Source organism: Dermochelys coriacea, chromosome 21 (assembly GCF_009764565.3).
Source record: "Dermochelys coriacea isolate rDerCor1 chromosome 21, rDerCor1.pri.v4, whole genome shotgun sequence".
Taxonomy (NCBI): domain Eukaryota; kingdom Metazoa; phylum Chordata; order Testudines; family Dermochelyidae; genus Dermochelys; species Dermochelys coriacea.
In genome coordinates this window covers 12,877,976-12,899,629 of record NC_050088.1, presented here as the reverse complement: position 1 = coordinate 12,899,629, position 21,654 = coordinate 12,877,976, and the positions used below count along the sequence as shown (strand labels likewise).

The following is a 21,654-nucleotide window of genomic DNA, read 5'->3' as shown; positions in this document are numbered from 1 at the left end:
TTATTTTTTAAAAAAATCAGCAGAGTCAGGTCTCATCTGCCTATTCTGAGATCATCAGAAAAAAACATCAGTGAAGGAGATTGAAGGGGCTGAGATGTTATATATGGAGCCAGGCGAGGGAGGGTGCTCTCAGATCTCATCAGGAGGAGAGCGAGGAGAAAGGGGACAAGGACTTCAGACATCGCACTGTTGTTCTGGCACGCCAGAGAGAGAGAAGAGTTTCCCTATTTTCCTAGTCACCATGAAAATGGTTATCCAAATCTTGTGCTTCTTCCTTTTAATAACTTTTTACAAATGTGCAGTCATCACTGGGGTAAGTCTGATTTTCTTGCCTATCTAATGTGACATCTGAACATGTCTGCGATCAAGATGTGGGTGGTACAAGATTCCCTAAAATCGGAGAAGATAATTGCATCTTCTAGCAGTGAAAATATATATTTTCTGGAATTCAGAAAAGAATTTCCTCCTGAACGCTCAAAGAATACGTACAGCAAAAATTTATATTGTGCTTATCTTCAAAGTGCATCTTTATATTAATTATAATGAAATATCATTGTGTGTGTGTGTGTGTGTGTGTGTGTGTGTGTGTAAGTAACAGCTCACATTTTGGTCCCAACATATCAGTGATAAAAAAAAATAAGCAATCCTAAACCCAAGAGAAATGCTTGCATGGTTTTAATTTTCTGTTTCTGATGAAAACTCTTAGTTTGAACTAAATCAACATTCCTCCAGCAGCACTTGATGCTCAGTGAATCTGAAAGTGACACTGACTATAAACAAAAGTGAAACAGACTTGATTCCCCCACCCCTGAAATTGAGCAGAAAGTTCTAGAAAAAAAATAGAAATAGAATAAATACAGAAAAATGCGTTATGATTTTTACATTTGTTTGGTTTCTGTAGAGGTTTATTAGTAACACAAATAATGGTTTTAATTATACATGATTTTTTTTGAGCTGTGATCACTCGTATCTAATTACATTATTTCCAAAGTGAGACAAGGCTAGCTGAATGATTCATAAAAAGTACTGGATTTTTGTGTTAGACTAAACGCTAAATTCTTACTCACCGATCATCTCTTATACTCTATCAGCTATGAACCCACAGAGAGAAATGTTTGCAGATAAAAATCAGGCGGGGGAATCGTTAGCGCTTGTTCATAACACTATAGTGCTATAAACTGGTATTTGAGTCAGAGAGGAGGAGAGAAATGTTAAAAAGTTTTCAAGCTGAGAAAAATGTCAAGTTCTAAGAAACTCAACACGAAGGTCAAGACATGTTAATGGACACCCCCATACTAGCCTATGAGCATTTTTGGGGGCTTTGATCTCAGGAGGTACTGAGCATCCCAAACAGACACTGACTTCACTAGATGCGAGAGGAGCACAGCACCTTCAGACAGGGGCCCTGATCTTCAGCTGGCATAAGCGGTCCTAGTGCCACTGAAGTCAATGTCGCCTATCTGCCCCAGCATCCTAATTAATGTCAGTCTCATTAACTTATACCCAAAGAAAAAAAGATCCAAATTTAAAGAGAAAAGGAGAGAGAGGCCTAGAGTCCAAGCAATATATCCTAATGTATTTAAATAGTGTTAATTTGCATTGGAGGTATATAAACTCTGCTTTTCTGAGAGTATATTATTAAACTGCTCTTGGGTTAGAGTGAACTCTGAGCTGTTGGAGGGGCCAGGCTAAAGTCAAAGCACGGAGGAATAGTGAAATTCCTGAGCATCACTCCAAAGCCCCTTATGTTACTTTACATTTCAAAGTCCTAACTTCCCTTGTTTTCCATTTCAGAAACATGAATTCAGAAAAGGATTAAAATACAAAAAAGCAGATTCACTCTCTCATGAAAGAAAGCAACCCCTAGAATATCCCTTTCTTCTCCCTGCAAATAAATTTGTAGTGGAGACTTCTTGGGGGAGGGATAGCTCAGTGGTTTGAGCATTGGCCTTGCTAAACCCAGGGTTGTGAGTTCAATCCTTGAAGGGGCCATTTAGGATCTGGGGCAAAAATTGGGGATTGGTCCTGCTTTGAGCAGGGGGTTGGACTAGATGACCTCCTGAGGTCCCTTCCAACCCTAACCTTCTATGATTCTATGATTCTTATGCCCAAAGAATTGTTTAAAGAAGAGAACTTCATTTCAAAAAAAGGAATGTACAATTTGTTTCCCTCCCTAAAAAAAAAAAATAAATAAATTCACACCTGCCTTTCTGTGCAATTTCAGCCTGATCCTGGTCCCGCAGCTTGGGAGTTTTACCATGACTTAAATAGGATCAGCATCAGGCTGTCCTTCTAAAAGGTTTAAAGTTTTTACACTTTACTAATCAAATCTAGCTTGTTTTAAAAATTGAAACTTTTATAGTTCCTCTATCTTTCTCTCTCTCAATACACACACATGTAAATACTCCAGAAGAGATTGCAATTCTATCCCACTGGTTTCCGTTATGAGCTCCAATATTCTTCCTTTGAAAAAAAATCTAGTGGCTATTCTTAATCTGAAAGCACACAGAACAAAGGCCTTTTTCCACTTTATTTCATCCATTCCCAAATGGTACTCTAAAAAATGAAAAAAGTTTGCCCTAGAATTATGACACTCCACCAAGTAAACTGTAAAGATTCTCCAAAGCAGCAAAAAAACCTCCCCCTGATTTCAGTAGGATCACTTGTGAAATAAAGGACCAGGCAGTGTGTATGTGGGGGGGGGGGGGGGGGAGGAAGAGATCAGATTCTAGCCATACGTGTAATTTCAGCAGCTGAGAAGCTAAAACCTGCCGCCCTTTCTCAGGCGAATCTCCCATTGACTGGTATCAGCTTGCCAGTCAATCGATATTTGCCAAATGTCTCAAACATGGAGCATTTTGGAGCAAGTGGAGCATTTTGTCACGCTGCACTGTATAGTAGCTTGGTGATTTTTGGATACGGGAAACAAATGCTAGGTAGGGATCCAATTATGTCTTTGATTTGAAAAGTGCCCCTACTTTCCAAAGTTCAAATCTGTACAGATTATCAAAAGAAAATAACTTGCTTTAGCTCCAAGCTTTTCCCAGAATATTTTTCAGAGTAGCAGCCGTGTTAGTCTGTATTCGCAAAAAGAAAAGGAGTACTTGTGGCACCTTAGAGACTAACAAATTTATTAGAGCATAAGCTTTCATGAGCTACAGTTCATCCGATGAAGTGAGCTGTAGCTCACGAAAGCTTATGCTCAAATAAATTTGTTACTCTAAGGTGCCACAAGTACTCCTTTTCTTTTTCCTAGAATATTTGGGCCTAGAACCATGACCTTCTGTTACACGTTACTGGTTCCCAGCTTTCAGTTTTTGGCTCCCAGATTCTAGAGAATGAAAGATTTGGGGCCAGATCCTCAGCTGGTGTAAGTCAGCATGGCTGTTAGTTTCAGTGGGAGCAATACTGATTTCCGCCAGGATCCCGATCCCTGACTGTAATGCAAACAAATAAGTGACTATTTTATTATGTAGCCGTTGGTTTAATGCTGAACTCAGCATGGCTGGCTTCCCTAGCTCACCTTGTGTATCACCTGTCGGCCTCAGGAGCACAAAGACCTTTCCTCCCTGTTGGCATCTGAGTCCTGAACACATCAGAAAAGCTTGTGTAAAGCCCTTCTAGCCAGAATCAGATTCTCGCTCTCATCAACTTAACCTGAGATGTGGCTTTTAAAGTGTCTCTTGTTCCAATTAAGAATAGATGCCTGTCTTTGAAGCACTTGCCAGCCCAGCTTGACTTATTTACCTGTCGCCCTGAAGCAGGGATTTTCCCCTGCACACAGTAAAGCTGATCTGAATGCACCTCTGGCTAATTGGTGCTTGTTTTGCCTCCCTGTTAGGCGTGCGAGAGGGATCTGCAGTGTGGAGCTGGAACATGCTGTGCCATCAGCCTGTGGCTTCGAGGACTCAGGATGTGCACTCCGCTGGGACAGGAAGGAGATGAATGCCACCCGTTCAGTCACAAGGTATGGCCTTAACCCTTTCACAGCCTAGTCTAAGCAATGGCCCAGGGGCTGATCTTTTTCAATACTGCTGCAGCTAGATTTTCTAGATCAACTCTTCGTTGGGAGGGATGAGTTCAAAGGTAGTATTTTTTTTTTTTTAAATGGCACATCACATTAGTCGAGGCAGTGCTATAACCCTGCGAACCAGATCCTGCAAGGTATGTTCATGGCATACACAGAGAATTCTCTTGCGGGAAGGTTGCAATGTAACATTACCTTATTTCTCAGAACTCAGATTGATAAACATAGAAGAACCCAAGAACAGAGTGAGAGAGAGAACAGGCTGCTCCCTAAAACAGAGGCACAACTCATCCCATCTTATTCTAGACTGGCTCTCTGCAGAGTGACTCCCATTGCAGGCTTCCCTACAGAGCCCCCTAGCAAGACAAGAAAACTCCTTAGGATTTAAAGTGACAGCTTGTAATTTTTACAGTTTAATATACCACACTGTAATCTGAAGGACTTTCAGGGATCAGGGTGCACAATGCCATACATCTGTGGATGTATACTCCAGTGGGGCAGGTTCTGCTCTCAAACTGAGAGAATCCCTGCATGACATGTGGTGCCTAATCTGTGCCTCAGTTTCCCCCTATCTGCACCAGCACACAGAGGCTTATCGAAACATGCAGAGCTGAAAACAGAATCCAGGAGTCCTGACACCTGGTTTCCCCTACCATGACCACTCACACTTCCAGCCAGATCCTCGAACAGCACTCTACTAACATCAACCTGTCAAAGCTTCTACAGGTCACTGCTAGCCTATGGCCAGTGGCGTACAAGCCTGTTTAACAGCTCAAGTCGTGCTGTGCCTATGGCTTCAGGGGGCTCAATCTGTGCTTTCAGTTTATTTAAAGAAAGGTGCTTTTGTCACTTGAGATTTAAATCTAAATACTCAACAAAGCAAACCAGAAGCCAGGATAATATCCGTGAACTTTCAAAACTCTGTGGCTTTGTCCAGCACGCAACACAAAAGCCTTAGCATTACCCCAAAGTGGGAGTACTTAGCACCAGTTGCTAAGGCCTTTGAGGGACTCTGCTAATAACTCCTCAGACATTGATCTCATAGGAGATAGACTCAGTAAATAATGCAGGGCTTTCTGCCTGGGATCAGCTTGCAGGAGATGGGGAAAGATTCAGAAGGGATTAGACTTTATTAAAATCACCGCCAAGGGGAAATAAAGATACATTCTCGAAGCTTAAATTTCATAAGGGAGTGTTTTGAAAAGACGAGATAGATGTCTGTCACCTCAGCTTCCCATTTAAATACCAGAAAGGAGGGAGAGAAGATGGGGGATGAGAAGGAGGAAGAGGAGAAGGAGGAAGTTGAAGATATTGGGGAATCCAGTCCTTTTCCACCCTGGCTGTTCTAATGGTGAATCTCATGGTGTCCCCTAATTTTCAGCAAAAACAGGTAACAGCTAAATGATGGGTTTCAGAGTAGCAGCCGTGTTAGTCTGTATTCGCAAAAAGAAAAGGAGTACTTGTGGCACCTTAGAGACTAACAAATTTATTAGAGCATAAGCTTTAGCTGTAGCTCACGAAAGCTTATGCTCTAATAAATTTGTTAGTCTCTAAGGTGCCACAAGTACTCCTTTTCTTTTTAGCTAAATGATGGCTGCTGATAGCCAAGGGATTGTTTATCCCAATAATTTGCCCTGCTCAGCTCCTTTCATTATTGAGGACCTTCATGTACTGTACAAGTCTCCCTCTGAGGGAGGCATTATCCTTGTGTTAAAGCTAGGGGAAACTGAGGCATGGAGGTCTAGATTCTGCAACCTTTATTCAATGAGACCACTCCTGCAATGGCTGCATAATCAGAGGCTCCAGGCCAGTATTGCCAAGGGCACAGCTGGGGCCAGCGTGATGAGCCGTTGCAGAAATCTGTCAATTTATTCTACCGCCCAAATGGATGCCATGTTTTTTTGAACATCTAGCCCTAAGTGGCTAGCCCAGGATCAGAGAGATGAGATGGGCAAGGTTATAGCTTTTATTGGACCAACTTCTGGGGCATGGGGGGGGGGGGGAAGGAAGACGACAAGTTTAGCAACTCGTGGCTCAAAAGTGTGTCTCTCTCACCAATTAGAGATATTAGCTCACCCATCTCGTCTCTCTGATGTCCTGAGACCAACACAGCTACAATCCTGTATAGCCTAGACTCATGCAGCCACTGCTAGAGTTAGGAATAGAATCCAGGGGTGAAATCCCTACACCCCCAACTAAATCAACAGCAAAACCCCAGTTCATTTAAATGGGGCCAGGATTTGCAAAACACTGAATTTGCAAAACCCCCAGCCTCTACTCTCTAGCGTGTGCTACATCCACCAGGAGATGGAGCAACGACTCAACAGTTCGAGTGGCAGGTGAAGGGTTAGAAGCAAATTTGAACCACCTTAGGGAAAGCTGAGAGCTTGCCCGAGATTATATATTACAGAAAGAGACAAGGGGTTCCCAGGGCTCTCTAAATACATCAGGGGATAAACATCAGGGAGGGAGAAGAACTGTTGAAGTTAACGGACACCATTGGTACAAGAACAACTGAGAATAAACTGGCCAGGAATAAACAGAGGCTGGAAATTAGAAGCAGGTTTCTAACCATCAGAGGTTCTGGAACAGCCTCACAGTAAAAGTAGATTTCAGAGTAGCAGCTGTGTTAGTCTGTATTCGCAAAAAGAAAAAGGAGGACTTGTGGCACCTTAGAGACTAACAAGTTTATTTGAGCATAAGCTTACGTGAGCTACAGCTCACTTCATCGGATGCATTCAGTGGAAAATACAGTGGGGAGATTTATATATACAGAGAACATGAAACAATGGGTGTTACCATCACACTGCAAGGAGAGTGATAACTTAAGATGAGCTATTACCAGCAGGAGGGGGGAGGAAGAAAACCTTTTGTAGTGATAATCAAGGTGGGCCATTTCCAGCAGTTGACAAGAATGTCTGAAGAACAGTGGGGGGAAATAAACATGGGGAAATAGTTTTACTTTGTGTAATGACCCATCCACTCCCAGTCTCTATTCAAGCCTAAATTTATTGTATCCAGTTTGCAAATTAAATTCCAATTCAGCAGTCTCTCGGAGTCTGTTTTTGAAGTTTTTTTGTTGAAGAATTGCCACTCTCAGGTCTGTAATCGAGTGACCGTAGAGATTGAAGTGTTCTCCGACTGGTTTTTGAATGTTATAATTCTTGACATCTGATTTGTGTCCATTTATTCTTTTACGTAGAGACTGTCCAGTTTGACCAATGTATATGGCAGGGGGCATTGCTGGCACATATCACATAGGTAGATGTGCAGGTGAATGAGCCTCTGATAGTGTGGCTGATGTGATTAGGCCCTATGATGGTATTCCCTGAATAGATATGTGGGCAGAGTTGGCAATGGGCTTTGTTGCAAGGATAGGTTCCTCGGTTAGTGGTTCTGTTGTGTGGTTGCTGGTGAGTATTTGCTTCAGGTTGGGGGACTGTCTGTAAGCAAGGACTGGCCTGTCTCCCAAGATCTGTGAGAGTGATGGGTCATCCTTCAGGATGGGTTGTAGATCCTTGATGATGCGTTGGAGAGGTTTTAGTTGGGGCTGAAGGTGATGGCTAGTGGCGTTCTGTTATTTTCTTTGTTGGGCCTGTCCTGTAGTAGGCGATTTCTGGGTACTCTTCTGGCTCTGTCAATCTGTTTCTTCACTTCAGCAGGTGGATATTGTGGTTGTAGGAATGCATGATAGAGATCTTGTAGGTGTTTGTCTCTGTCTGAGGGGTTGGAGCAAATGCGATTATATCGTAGAGCTTGGCTGTAGACAATGGATCGTGTGTTGTGGTCTGGATGAAAGCTGGAGGCATGTAGGTAGGAATAGCTGTCAGTAGGTTTCTGGTATAGGGTGATGTTTATATGACCATCGCTTATTAGCAGTAAAAGTAGTGGGGGGGGGGTCAAACAACCTACGTGATTTGAAGGTGGAATTTGTTAAGTAGATGAATGGGATTCTGATAGGGTTGCCTGTAATAGCAGGGACAGGATTTCGTAATGCGGCAGCTCCCTTCCAGGCCTATGTCCCTATGGATTCTTTAGGGTCTAGAGGCAAGGAGACAATCAGAATTCCCTTCACCCCCAGAGATCCAGTGCAATTAGTCCCCATTCACAAACACCCACACAACAGCTCTTCTTACTCCAAACTTCTCCTTCCACTATACTTCTCAGGACCTGATCTTGCTCTCACACGTCAGTCAGGAGTGGCTCCAGTGGAATTGGAGAGGTGAGAGGAGAATCAGGAGCACCGTGCATCATAGTTGAGTTAACTCTCATGGGAATGATGCGTACTCATTGCAAGCGGGTCCAAATGCAGGAGAATGGCTGACTTTAATGGAACTTCCCCAGCTCACACTAGTGGAGGGTCTGGCTCTCCGGTCCCTGTAACAGGGAGGAAGTTGAAGCTAGACAAATTCAGGCTGGGAATAAGGTCTACGATGAAGTGAGCTGTAGCTCACGAAAGCTTATGCTCTAATAAATGTGTTAGTCTCTAAGGTGCCACAAGTCCTCCTTTTCTTTTTGCGAATACAGACTAACACGGCTGCTACTCTGAAACCTGTTTTTAACAGGGGAGGTCATTAACCACTGAAACAACCTACCAAGGGTGGATTCTCCATCACAGACCATTTTTAAATCACAATGGGCGTTTTCCTACCAGATCTGCTATAGGAATTATTTGGATGCAGTTCTCTGGCCTAGGTGAGACAGGGGGTCAGACTAGAGACTTGCCCTGAGAAATCTCTAAATCTATGAAAAGTGAACTAAGGCATTCGATGAAGTGAGCTATAGCTCACGAAAGCTTATGCTCAGATAAATTTGTTAGTGTAAGGGGCCACAAGTACCCCTTTTCTTTTTGTGAATACAGACTAACATGGCCGCTACTCTGAAACCTAAGAGCAGAAGGAGACAGAAACAGGAGGGGGGCCTGCTGCAGACCCCAGCATCTCTGAAAGTCAAGCTGTTCTTGTGTCACTGCCCACTAGGATTGTCAAAGAAACCAAAGTAACTTTGAAGGGGAATTGGGTGCTTTATCCCCTCCACCCCCCACTTTAAAGGCCTAACTTCACGCACCCCAATGTAAAAATGCTGGGTCCTAGTTTCAAGGGAAAGAGGCAGCATTGTCCAATGGTGAAAGCAGTGGGCTCTGACGCAGGACCCTTGGGTTCTGTTCCCAGCTCATCTCAGAATTCGCCCTGCAAGGCACCGAATGTGCCTCCACTTGTCTACAGAGCATGGGGAGTGTACACTGCTCTGTTCAGAACACGTACAGCGACAAGGCCCCTATCCCTAAGGTGTGACAGCCTCACACGGATGCATGCGAGTGTGAGAGGACAGGCCAAGCGGCAGACAGCGTGGAAGTGCTGGGCAGGGGATCATGCAGGGAGGCCCGTGAATCTAGCACGTTTTAAGGGAGGATCCGAAGGGGAACTGTATTTATCCACCTGTACAATCAAGACACCCGACAGCACACGACCCCTCAATAGCCACCTGATGAGGCTCACGCTAGTTCCTCTCCTGCCCTGACCCAGCCAATGGGAGTTGCACCTGCAGGCGGGGCAGCACATGCACCCCCCTGGCCACCCCTCAGGCTAGGAGCTGGACATGGCGGCTGCTTCCTGACCTGGGAGCCATGCGGTGTGGCAGCTAACAGGGAGCTGCCAACCCTGCTGTGTAGCACGGCACCACCACCAACCAGACAGTCAACAGCCCAGTCAGCAGGGCTGACCGGAACTGCCAGGATCCCTTTTTGACTGGGTGTTCTGGTCCAAAACTGGACACCTGATCACCCTACTCCCTGGAGCTGCCAGGCTAAGTTCACTCATGACTGTAAGGAGTTCTGAGTTGAAAGCCTCAGCTGGCTGTGGTCCAAATGAGCTCCATGAGGATACCCGAGTCAGGACCAAGCGCCCAATCCTGCAACCCTTTACTCTTGCCAGGAATCCCGTGGTCAGCAAGGGGACCTGTGTTGCCCATCAGAGCTACAGGATTAGGCCTTGATTTGCAGTGTTGCCCTCTTTGACCATTTTATTGTCAGTCTGGTCACAGTGGGTGTTCTCACAAAGCCCCAGCTCTTGGAGTCATGCCATTATGGGAGAACCTCAACTTCCATTTTAAAATTAGGCAGTTGCTACCCTCAAGGTTAGAGAGAAAAGCTGGTTAAACAAGCCCTGGGTGCCCCCAGAAGCTCAGACACTAGGAGGCTAATTAAATAAGACAATACTTTTTAGAAAGGCCTGTGATTTGTCAAGTCAAGTCCTTGAGTTTTGGGGGCTTGACTCCTGAGTTTTGAACACTTGGCATTGACAATACTGTGCCTGACCAGTCCTAGTGAAGCCAGTGGGGATTACTCACATGGCCAAAGTTATCCATTAGCTTAAGTGCTTTGCCGGATTGGGGCCAGAGTAAAGAATTTCAGGATTTGTCCCATTGTCACTGGACATGAAACCCCTACAGGAAGATAGGGAGGAGTCTGTTTCACCCAGCCTAGGATTTTCCTAGCATTGCTCTGTGGTTGAAGTTCTGACATTCTTTGCGGTGTCTTTTGTCTCTTCCATTTTCTGCTGAAGGTCCCTTTCCTTGGAAAACGCCAACACCACACCTGCCCGTGTTTGCCAAACTTTATATGCTCCAGGTTCATTGATGGCAGATTCCGGTGTTCAGTAGACTTCAAGAACGTAGACTTTTAGCAAACAGGATGGAGCTTCAGAGGCCTTCCCAGCTGGAGAACCGGGCAGCACTGCTCTCTGAAGTGAGCACCACCCAACGCCTTTATTTCCCTTCACCACCACAAAGTATTCTACAGTGAGCATAAAGACAAAATACAGGCAGAGAGAGATTTTTCAAAGGAACAAATAACATTGAGCACTGATTAAGCACAGCCTTCAGTAGATCTCAAAACGCATTACTAAAGAGGTTAGGATCATTATCCCCATTTTATAGATGGGAAAACTGAGGCACAAGTAGGCAAAGTGACTTACCCATGCTCACTCATCAGACCAGTGGCAGAGACAGGAATAGCACCTTGGTCTTCTGAGTCCATGTCCAGTGCTTTGTCCACTAGCCTGTGTGCACTCACCTAACTCCCATTGACTTTCAATGAGCTGGGTGCCTAACTGCCCTTTGAAAATCTCCAACATCTTCTGAAAGTGTCACTTTGCATGTAAAAAAGGGATGCGGTCCACAATACTTCAGACCCAACATTTATTTTGTGTAACAGAACAAAGGAGTTTTTACTAGAAAGAAAGGTTTTCAGGATTACAAAACCCTCACTCATACGGTTAAGTGCTTTCTCACCCAAATAACCCCTGTGCTGTTATTCTTAGTAAGGCATGGAGCTTCTACATAAGAGTTATGGGATGTTTGAATAAAAATATAAGACCAGAGGCAGGCTGCAGCTTATGGCATCCACTGTCTGATCTGCTTCGTGCTGTCTACACCAGAGCTCCACCTTGCAAAAGGAGAAGGAACTTTGGCCTCTGTAGTCAAACCCCACATCCCTGCACACCAACAGCAGCTGCTCCATGTAGTCCTGTTGTATCCAGCAGGTCTACTCTGGGAGTAAGTACTGATCAGGGTGAGTACAGGCTTTACAATCAGGCTAGTGCAGGGGAATAGGAACTGAAAATAAACAGCAGGTGAAATTAACCAGCCTAGTTTCATTAACCAACCACAGTGAAATGCTAAGCTGAAGAACAGCTCTGTGGAGCTCAAACACTTGTCTCTGTCACCAAACAGAAGTTGGTCCAATAAAAGCTATTACTGGGGGGGGGGGGGGAAGAAGAGAGAGAGACACACAGATCCTGGGACCCACACAGCTACTACAACATTGCAAACTAAATAGTGTACATTTTACTCCCCCCCTGCCCCATTTCGTTTTTGAAAGTCTCAGCTGGTCAGAGAAACTTTCATAGAACCATATTTTGAGAGAACATACAGGTCCATCAAATCAAAATGCTTTGCAAAATTTGGTTGTTTGCAGTGGAATTTCCTTTTAGAAGAGAATCGGAAAAAAGCTCCAACAATATCAGAATGGGATTGACATTTTCAGAACAACACCTTTTGATTTGTTTTCTGGTGACTTGTCATTACATATTATATTAAAATATAAGAATCAAAAGTTAAACTCAATTTATTGTTTAAAACCAACCTGAAATGAATGTGTCATTTGCAGAGAATTTCAAAATGGTGGGTTTTTACTCCGATTTAGAACAAAGCTAAACGTTGAAGTCTCAAAATCCTGCACAAAACAGAACTTCCATCCTCTGCACAGGTGTTAATCCAAGCTGTAATTATTAACAGTTAGGTTTTTAATTATAGGACCAGATGCTAGCATCCATACACATGTTGTGTAGTAGCATACTCCACAAGCAGTCCTATTTGTTCTTAATGGGATTGTTTGCAGAATCAGCTACTAAACATGGGTAAGAGTGGAAAGACAGACTTTAAGGCCAGAATGGACAATCATGATCGTCTAGTCTGACCTCCTGCACATTGTAGGCCACAGAACCTCACCCACCACTGCTGCCAGAGACCCCTATCCTCTGGCTGAGTTACTGAAGTCCTCAGATTGTGGTTTAAAAAGACTCCAAGTTACAGAGAATCCACCATTGACACTAGTTTAAACCAACCCAACCCATGTTTTTATATGGTATGTCCCTTTAATTATTGAACGGTTTGATTTCCCTTTAGGTGCTCACCCAGATACAAGCCTTTGTTGTAACGTTTCAGTTAAGTCTAGCATTTATTCACTAGGAGCTTGAATCAAAGTCCATTCAGGTCAGTTGCAGTATCACCATTGACTTCAGTAGGTTTTGAATCAGTCCTTTGGGAAAGGTTTCAGAGTAGCAGCCTTGTTAGTCTGTATTTGCAAAAAGAAAAGGAGTACTTGTGGCACCTTAGACTAAAATTTATCTGAGCATAAGCTTTCGTGAGCTACAGCTCACTTCATCGGATGCATCCGATGAAGTGAGCTGTAGCTCACGAAAGCTTATGCTCAGATAAATTTGTTAGTCTCTAAGGTGCCACAAGTACTCCTTTTCTTTTTTCCTTTGGGAAAGTATGCAATACTAAAATAAAAGGTTTAGTTATTCACACCCTACTCCTCAGCATCTGCCTAAGCTTCAGATAGCCTATCATTACGATATCACAGGCTTGTCTTCAAATTTAGGTCTGTCAAGCTCACTCCAAAAGTATACTAAATACAATTAAATATTGTTCAATAATATGTGGTATGTTACCTTCAGGAGCTGCCATCAGTTCAGAGGCCTGTATGCACTTGCCCTTTTTAAAGGCCTGTTTAAGATCCTTCTGTGTCATTTGATCTTAATTTCTGGTTTAATTTTAGCAGCTATTGCAAAAATGGAGGTTTCCAAGAAGACAGAAGCAATGCAAAAATGCAGAACTTATTTTTGGAATTGATACAAAAACCCTGTTCACTGGGAAAACAACATTCTGCTTGTAATATTATGTACATGGGAAACCTGTGTGTTTGACTGTATTAAGATAAGCATACAGTGGTTTTGAGATCTCAATTTTTATGCAGCCTATTTGTATTACGGTAGCACCCACAGGGCTGCAACTGCTATTAGGACCCTATTATTCTTTACAAATATAGGGTAAAAGACAGTCCTTGCTCAGAGTTTACAATCTAACTAGACAAGGCAGGCAAAGGGTGAGAGAAAGGCTGCATCTCTTTCCACTTAATTTTATCTAGAACATCCAATGAGATATTGAGTTTGCAGATGACTTAATGACTAGGATACATCATCTTTAGCATTATACTAGATGAGTGAGCTGATGTGACACTTATCTGGCACTTTCTGGTGACGTGCCATGTGGATCCTAGTTCATTGTTGGAACCAAATAAAATAAACGTTAGTGGAACGATTCCCTGTAAGAACTAAAGGGCTTTGCTTGAGCTAAAGGAGCAAGACCATTAGATTGTAGCTGAAGTAGGTTGTTACCCTATGATGGGCCAGCTGCTAGAGCAGAATGTGACAACACAAACCCTGCTAGTGAGTTTCTAATTTTGTTTTGCACACCAAGATACACTTTCAGAGCCAGATTCTCTGCTGGTGTAAATGGAAGCAACTCCATTGAATTCAAGGGAACGCTATCCACTTACCCCTGTAGAATTTTTTATTCAGTTGGAATGACTCTTTAAAACTAAAGAAAACAGCAAAAAGAATGAACAGAAGTGAAGTTTGGTGAGAGAGAACACATGCACAGTGCATGAGCCCCCCTCTAACAAGCTGCAGTAATGCTGAGAACAAGATGGCCACTATCGCAGCACATAGGTGGAGTTTTGACATTTTAAAAAAAAGTGCACTATACAGAAAAAAAGAGCAATACAGTTTCACAATGACACACACCCACATAAGGGATTATGGTCTTTAAAGTCACTGTGATGGGGTTAGGACTCACCACCGCTGGTGCCTCCCACTGGTTGCTCCAGGAATTAGCTCTGTCCAGTCATAGAGCACCTTTTTCACATGGTGCCTTGCCCTTGGTCTGCTCTGCTGCTTCGGGGATCCTCGTTGCTCCCCGCTCAGCAGCATCCTCTTCAGCACACCGCCCTCCGGCAGTGCCCACTGCTCCAGTCTCACCCCCTTCTGGGGTCTGGTGTTATCAGCAGTACACAATCTGCACCTTGTTGGAGTGGCTGGCTGCAGCCTCCAAGTCTAGCCCCTTATCTCTGGGACCAGCCACAGCCTGGATCAGGCCATGCTGCTCTTCAGCCTGGTGTAGCACAAGGGGAAGGGGGGACCCAGGCCCACCCGCTACTCTGGGTCTCAACCCAGGGACCCTCTAGTGGCAGCCTCCCTGCTCTCCTTCTCTCCCCTTTCCTGCTATTGTCCCTGGGCCACTTCCCCTTCAGCCCTATGCACCTGCCTGGCCTAGGCCAGCAGCCTGGTGTTTTCCTTGACAGGAGCTCCCCAGCTCCTTCTGCCCTTCCCCAGCACTGCTCTGTCCAAGGTGCTACCTTTCCACAAAGGAGCCAGTCCTCTTCCCTTGCCAGTCAGGGAGAGACTACCTGCTCCCTCCCTGGGCAGCCTTTATATATGGCTGAGCCTGGCTCGGATTGGCTGTCTCACTCAGCCTCTGATTGGCTCCTTAGCAGGCCTTTTCCGATTGGCTGCCCATGTGCACCGCCTCCCTGACCAGCTGAAGCCCCATCTAGTAAAGGAGTGGGGCAGCCTAAGGACTAAGGGCTTAAATGAGACAAGGCTCGCATGCCATCCCTCTGCACTGGGATGAGTTTCACTAGACATGAGGACTGATTGTAAAACTGAGGGTTTTTTTTCCCCCTGCAAGAAATTTCAAACAATACATTTGTTCAGGTTATTATTTTGTTTCTCCCCCATCCCCACACACGCTTTTCCGAAGACGTTTGAAAAGTTTGGTTTGTTTCATTTCAATTCTAATAGAAATTGTTTCATTTCCATTTTGGAAAAATATCAAGCTGAAAAGTGCATCTCAACCCAAAACCATGGTTGCATTTAAACATTTCCCATTGAAAAAAAAATGTAGCTGGAAGTGACATTTTCCTGTAAAACCCTATTTTTCGGTCATAAAATGTGGTCTAGCTCTACTCGACATGCATAGCAAACATACCAGTCATCCTGACTCACTTATCTTAATCCAGACGTTTTTCTTTATCGAACACATGCTTGTTTCTGTTGCCATCTCATGAAGGAAGCATTTTATTCAACTGTATTGAAGCGAAGACCTAGGAGAATGTGGAATTATCCAGAAAGCTAATCTATGCATAGGTACTGGAACTAGGGGGGCTGCCACACCCCCTGGCTTCAAGTGGTTTCCATCATATACAGGGTTTATGGTTTGGGTCAATGGCTCTCAGCACCCCCACTATAAAAACTGTTCTGGCACCCCTGAATCTATGGCATTTTTATGAGCATCTCTGTATTATGAAAACAGACTAGAGTAGCAATGTTATAGCATTTAGACACCCAACATAGAGGAGACTGAATTACATAAACCCTTAAATAGATGGACACATGAACATGCTGCTCGCAGATTTACATTAGGACTGTAAAGGACCCAGAATATGGCATTTTCTAGACCATCTCCAATAGGTACCCGTCAAGCAGAAACTTAGAGGTCACTAGAAATTGTGGTTCCACCATCTTTTTCAGAAAGGTGCGCTACTAAAAATTGTATTCAGAGAAACTGATTGTAATGACAATACAGAAGATAAGGAGCTTACTAACAATAGTGTTATATACACCCACCTATAGCCAGAATCCTTGGCATAATTCAGTCCTAAGCCTTTAAAACGTGCAAGACAGCAGATGCTGTCTGTTTCACACACAGGAGATGTAGGTTGAGTAACTATAACTGCTAACTAGTTAGATTTAATGACATACTCTTGCTAAGTTGTGAAGTAACTTCCTCTTTTACCTTTGTCTTCAATTTTACAAGCTTTAAACTTATCATTTGTAACAGAGATACTGCATCAAGTAGTATGGCTTGATCTACTGCAGGGGTTCTCAAACTGGGGGTCGGGATCCCTCAAGGGGTCATGAGGTTATTACATGGGGGGGTTGTGAGCTGTCAGCCTCCACCCCAGACCCTGCTTTGCCTCCAGCATTTATAATGGTGTTAAATACATTTTAAAAAGTGTTTTTAATTTATAAGTGGGAGGGTCACACTCAGAGGCTTGCTATGCGAAAGGGGTCACCAGTACAAAAGTTTGAGAATCACTGATCTACTGTATCATAAGGTAAATGCTAGTAGAGACAAATCTGAAAGATGTCAAGATTTAAGAAACAGTTTCAGAAAATTAAAGTTATCTAAAGGTGTTCTGTAAGAAACCGCTTCAATCTGAAGAATTTTTGTCATTAGACAACATGATCACCAAAATACTGCAGATAGTTCAGAACACGCTGCCCACTTTAAATAGAAAGGTGATCAAGTTATATTGTGGTGAATTCTTAGCTTCGTAGACAAAAGAGGAAGATGCTTTGAATTGGCTCATAAACTAAAGACTTTACCACTAATTGAATCTTTGATTAGAGTGGCATAAGAGCTTACAGCACTGATGAAATTCCAGAGAATTTAGAATGGTGACAAAATTACGACCTTCGTATTTTGTTTTGGGTTTCCCATGACACTCTTGCTTGCATAAGTGGCAAAGGTTGGCTCATAGCATCAGCTGGGCAAGGTCATTTTGAACCAAACGGACAATCTAGTAGCTTGTTTACACGTCTAACTCCTACTTTAGAATTGTTTTAGTTGAACAGACACAAGCAGTCCCATTTCAACGGCAGATAAGCCTGATTGGAAGTAGATTAGGATCCATAATTCCATGCTGGTACCGTAAATCACTTGCCCAGATTAGTATGGAACTAGGATAAAGCTATTTTTGCTATGGACACTCATACATTTATATTAATTCTCCAGTCTGTACTTTAGCTAAGGAACTCAGATCCAGAGAACAGTGAAAACAGCTCTACTGCAGCTAGTAGAGGTAACCAGTTAATTCAGTTATTTAATTAGTGTGCGTTTAATGCACAATCTTTTTGACACGAGATTCCACCTTCCATCAGAAACTCAAGACAGATGAACTCGCCTTTCCTGAGGCGAATCATTGCTGTGTGTCTGTATAGCGCTTTCTAAGTTTGTTTCCGATCAATTGATTTCAGCACAGCCTCCTGGGGCTCGAAGCATTTGTGATTCATGGCAGGATGTGAGATTACTTCTTTCTTTTGATAGGTGCCCCGTGCCCCATCTTTGGCAAAACAATTTTATCTCCTGCTCTCTTTAGATGATCTTTGCACGTTTTGTGGGTAAGCAAGCTGGCCTGCGCATCAACCTAATGCTCAGAAAGGTGCATCTTTATGATGAAAAGCAGAACAAGAGTCTAAGGCTGTATAAATACATCATGAATAAAGACATTTCTCCCTCTAGTTCATTGTCTGAACCTGGCTCAGGTTAGTAATGATTATCTCCCATGTAAATCATTTAGGATCCATTTTTAACTCTTTTCAAGACACCTAGCAGTACTAAGCGCTGGGGCCATTTCAGATTTGCAAACCTCAGGGACTCCTGGGTTACCTGGGAAATCACACTATCTTCACAACATGAGGGGGACACAGAACCTGGTTGGAGCTCCGAAGAGAAAACCCAAGGGATGGATGAGCAATTACGCACATCCATCCTTTGTGTGAAAAAAGAACAATGAAGCAAAAACCCATGTCCTCCTGCCAGGGAAATCAATAGAACCTCATCATCAAGGATATCAAAGGCTGCTATCTAGAGATTAATTGCATTGTTTATTGACATGCCAAGCTCAGTTCTTCTGCATTTGTGTGTCACTTGCTATTTAATGTTCTCTTTCCGTCGTTGCAAACCTGGGTTCCTTCTGATATACCGGAAAAGTTTTCCCTCAACATTTTCCATCAAATGCATGCCTGGGATTGAAGCGGAAAACTCCGCATCTCATTATAAATTGATGTTCTAGTTATTAATATTTGATGCAAAAAAATTGTGCTTGAAATATCTATATAAAAAAATCCAGCCTCAAACCACCTAGTAAGTTAGCCTCCGCATTTTATCATGAGTGTATTTTATCATGAGTGCATTTGCTTCACTTCATGCACTGCAAGAATTGGTAAACCCAGTAACAGTAAAAACCAGTTAGCAAAAGAGAAATCCACCTGGTCTTGCTTAGTTCATTCTAGGCCCAAACCTGGTTGACTTTGGTGGAGGGCTGACAGGATCAGGCCCTCAGACTCAGGTTGTATCTACACTGCAGTCAGAAGCGAGACTATAAAACTTGCCTGTGTTAAATAGTCCTGTGACGTTCGTAAACCTTCTCAAGGTTCATAATGGCCACATCTCCCCACTAGAGGCTACATTCAATCCCTGAAGAATATATAAACTTTGCATTTATAATTCAATGGACTCAAACTATTTAAACTCAATTCAGTAACATCTCCCAAAGATATTGCAGGAAATTGCCATATCTGTCACAATGAATCTGTTACAGGCCTAGCTGCAGAATCTTTAATTCAAGCTATAGCCGCTAATGCTTTTAGCTCTGGAAGTGCCAGGTTCAATCCCAGCTGCGTTGGCCAAGGTGGCAGCTGTCAGATAAATGGGGGACTGTCTGGGCTTCGAGTCACTGTGCATCTCAGATGAGCTTCCTTTAGTAGCCTTATTAAATTACTGCATGTGTGAATGCCCATGGCAGAACCTGCCCCACAAAATGCATACAATATTGAGCTAAGGTCCAAACCCTGAGCCACTTGCTCAGACCTTTAGATCACTCACTCCTGGAACGAGAGTACAAAAACCGCAAGGCTAGGGGCCTAGCCTCTATTCACTAGTTCCATTCTAGCCCCTGTTTACTACTGGCTTTCTGATCAGAGAATGATTTTCAAACCTGGCGTGACTAACCCATTGCTTAAGTATCCCCCATAGACGTCAGTGGAGTGACACCCACTTTTATAATAGTCCGTGCCTATGGAAAGGGTCTCAGGGCTGCATGGTAAAGTTTTACCAGTAGAAGCTAAAATGCAAATTAAAAGTGATGCAGTAATATCAGTGTAACCTTCTGTGTAAACACACTTATTCCAGGATGTGTCTTTTTTTAGTTTAGTTTGTTAGTTGGTTCAGTTTATACCAGAATCAGATAGGGGATTATGCCAACATAACTATACCAGTATAATTCTACTGGTAAAACTCCCCCATGTAGACAAGGCTTCATTCTCTCTCAAATTCCAGAAGCTTTACAACAGTCTCTATAGAGCCCTGTTACTTATCATCGCCATTCAAGTCACTGGGTAGGACACACATGGCCAGATTCTCAACTTGTGTAAGTTGTTGTAACTCAGTTAAAGTCAATGGAGCTAAGACCAGCTGGGGATCTGGCAGCGGCACAACTTCCTTGGCACCTGTTCCAAAGCCACTGAAAGACTCCCATTCACTTCAACAGGCTTTGGATCAGATTTGTAATAGGTGCCTTTAGACAGGTACAGCTCCTGAAATCCTTGCTCGGTCAGATCTCTCTGTGCAGTCAGTGGGAGCCGGCGTGAGTAAGGGCAGAACATACAGGGAGCGAAAGGCTCAGGATCTGAGCCCGAGAACATGTGTTTGTGTTCCATTATCAGGGTTTAATTCTTAGGAAAAAGTTTAAAGCACCAACTGCATCGTTGAGTTTGAAATGATTCAAATCTTAAGCACACCCTTTATTTTGGCAATTGCTCAGCATCACAGTGAATGGCCTGGTGATTGCTGGCTGCCAGGCGATTGCTGATACGGGCACTTTCCTCTGGGCTGTGCCAACACCTGCCATCAGCAGCATACAGAATGCCATAGGAGCCATACTGGGGCAGATCCCTTCTTAAAAGCTTTGTCACAGCATCTATGTACTGCCCTGCAAAGGGACAGGGTCCCTTCCCCAGTCTCAGCAGGCCATGCCGACCGATTAAGCCTAGGCCTTGATTCCCTGCTAACTCCAAACCAGTAATGCAGCTTAGCCCAAGCTTGGTTATTCCTAGCGTTTCCCTGCCAGACCGCCTCTGTCCTAGCTCCCTGGTTCCTGCTGGTCCAAAAAGCCACTTCCACTCCCCTTTGTAGCCTGACTGGAGTGAACGGGGCCTGCCTGCCAGTGTGACTCAGCAGTAATTAACCTACATTTAAACACAAGGTTTTAGTGTCTGAGTTTAGCCACTCAGCAGAAGAGTCCAGCATTTCTAACCTGGGCTGTCATGGGACTTACTCACCGCTGGGGCACCTCCTCCTGGCTGCTCTGGGGTTTGGCTCCATCCAGGTCTGATGCCCCATTCCTTTGTTTGCTCTGGCCACAGTCGCACGCACTCTCTGGGAGTCAGCAAGCTCCTTCTTCATGGCTTGGCCCTCCAGCCAGTCACTACATTTTCCCCTGCTGTGGGTAGCAAAGTCTCTCCAGGAAATCCTTTATCCTAAGACTATGCCACTTTCCCCATGGCAGGTAGGGGAACACAGGCCTGCCTGCTGCCCCAGGCTCCAGCACAAGGATTCTCTATCCAGCAAGCAGAGTCTGCTTCTCCCAGACCTCATCACACCTTCCCTGCTCGGTATTCTGGCCAGACTTAAACTCCCAGAGATTAACTGCAGGCTACTTCTCCTACAGCCCTTTCTGGGTTCAGCTTTCTAGCTTTGTCCCAGCCCAGCCATAGCTGCTCAGCTGAACTTCATCTGCCCTTAGGCCCGCCAGCCTAATTCTCCCCCGGGTGCAGCCTACTAAGTTAATTAGCCCCTTCCAAGCCACCTTAACCCTTCAGGTGAAGTGTGAAATGAACACTCCATCACAAGGGTAAGTCTACAGTGCAAAACCATTGCACCAAGTCTCAGAACCTGGGCAGCTGACTTGGGCTTGTGGAGTTCAGCCTGTAGGGCTAAAAATTGCAGTGTAGACATTCAGGCTCAGGCTGGAGCCCAGGCTCTGAGACCCTCCCCTCTTGCAGGGTCTCAGAGCCCAGGCTTCAGCTTGAGTCCAAATGTCTGTACTGCAATTTTATAGCCCTGCAGCCCAAGCCCTTCAAGCCCAAGTCAGCTGCCTCAGGCCAGCCGCAGATGTGCCGAGGGTCTTTTATCGTTGTGCAGGCTTAGAGTCTGCCAGCCTG

General features: G+C 44.1%; 1 protein-coding gene across 1 annotated transcript; it reads left to right on the top strand.

The window, feature by feature from the left end:
* Positions 1–241: 241 nt before the first annotated feature.
* PROK1 (prokineticin 1) lies at positions 242–11,716 on the top strand. The gene is made up of 3 exons (XM_038379690.2): positions 242–313; positions 3,842–3,967; positions 10,591–11,716. The coding sequence occupies exons 1-3, from the start codon at positions 242–244 to the stop codon at positions 10,708–10,710; spliced, it is 318 nt and encodes a 105-aa protein (XP_038235618.1). The 3' UTR covers positions 10,711–11,716.
* Positions 11,717–21,654: the final 9,938 nt, after the last annotated feature.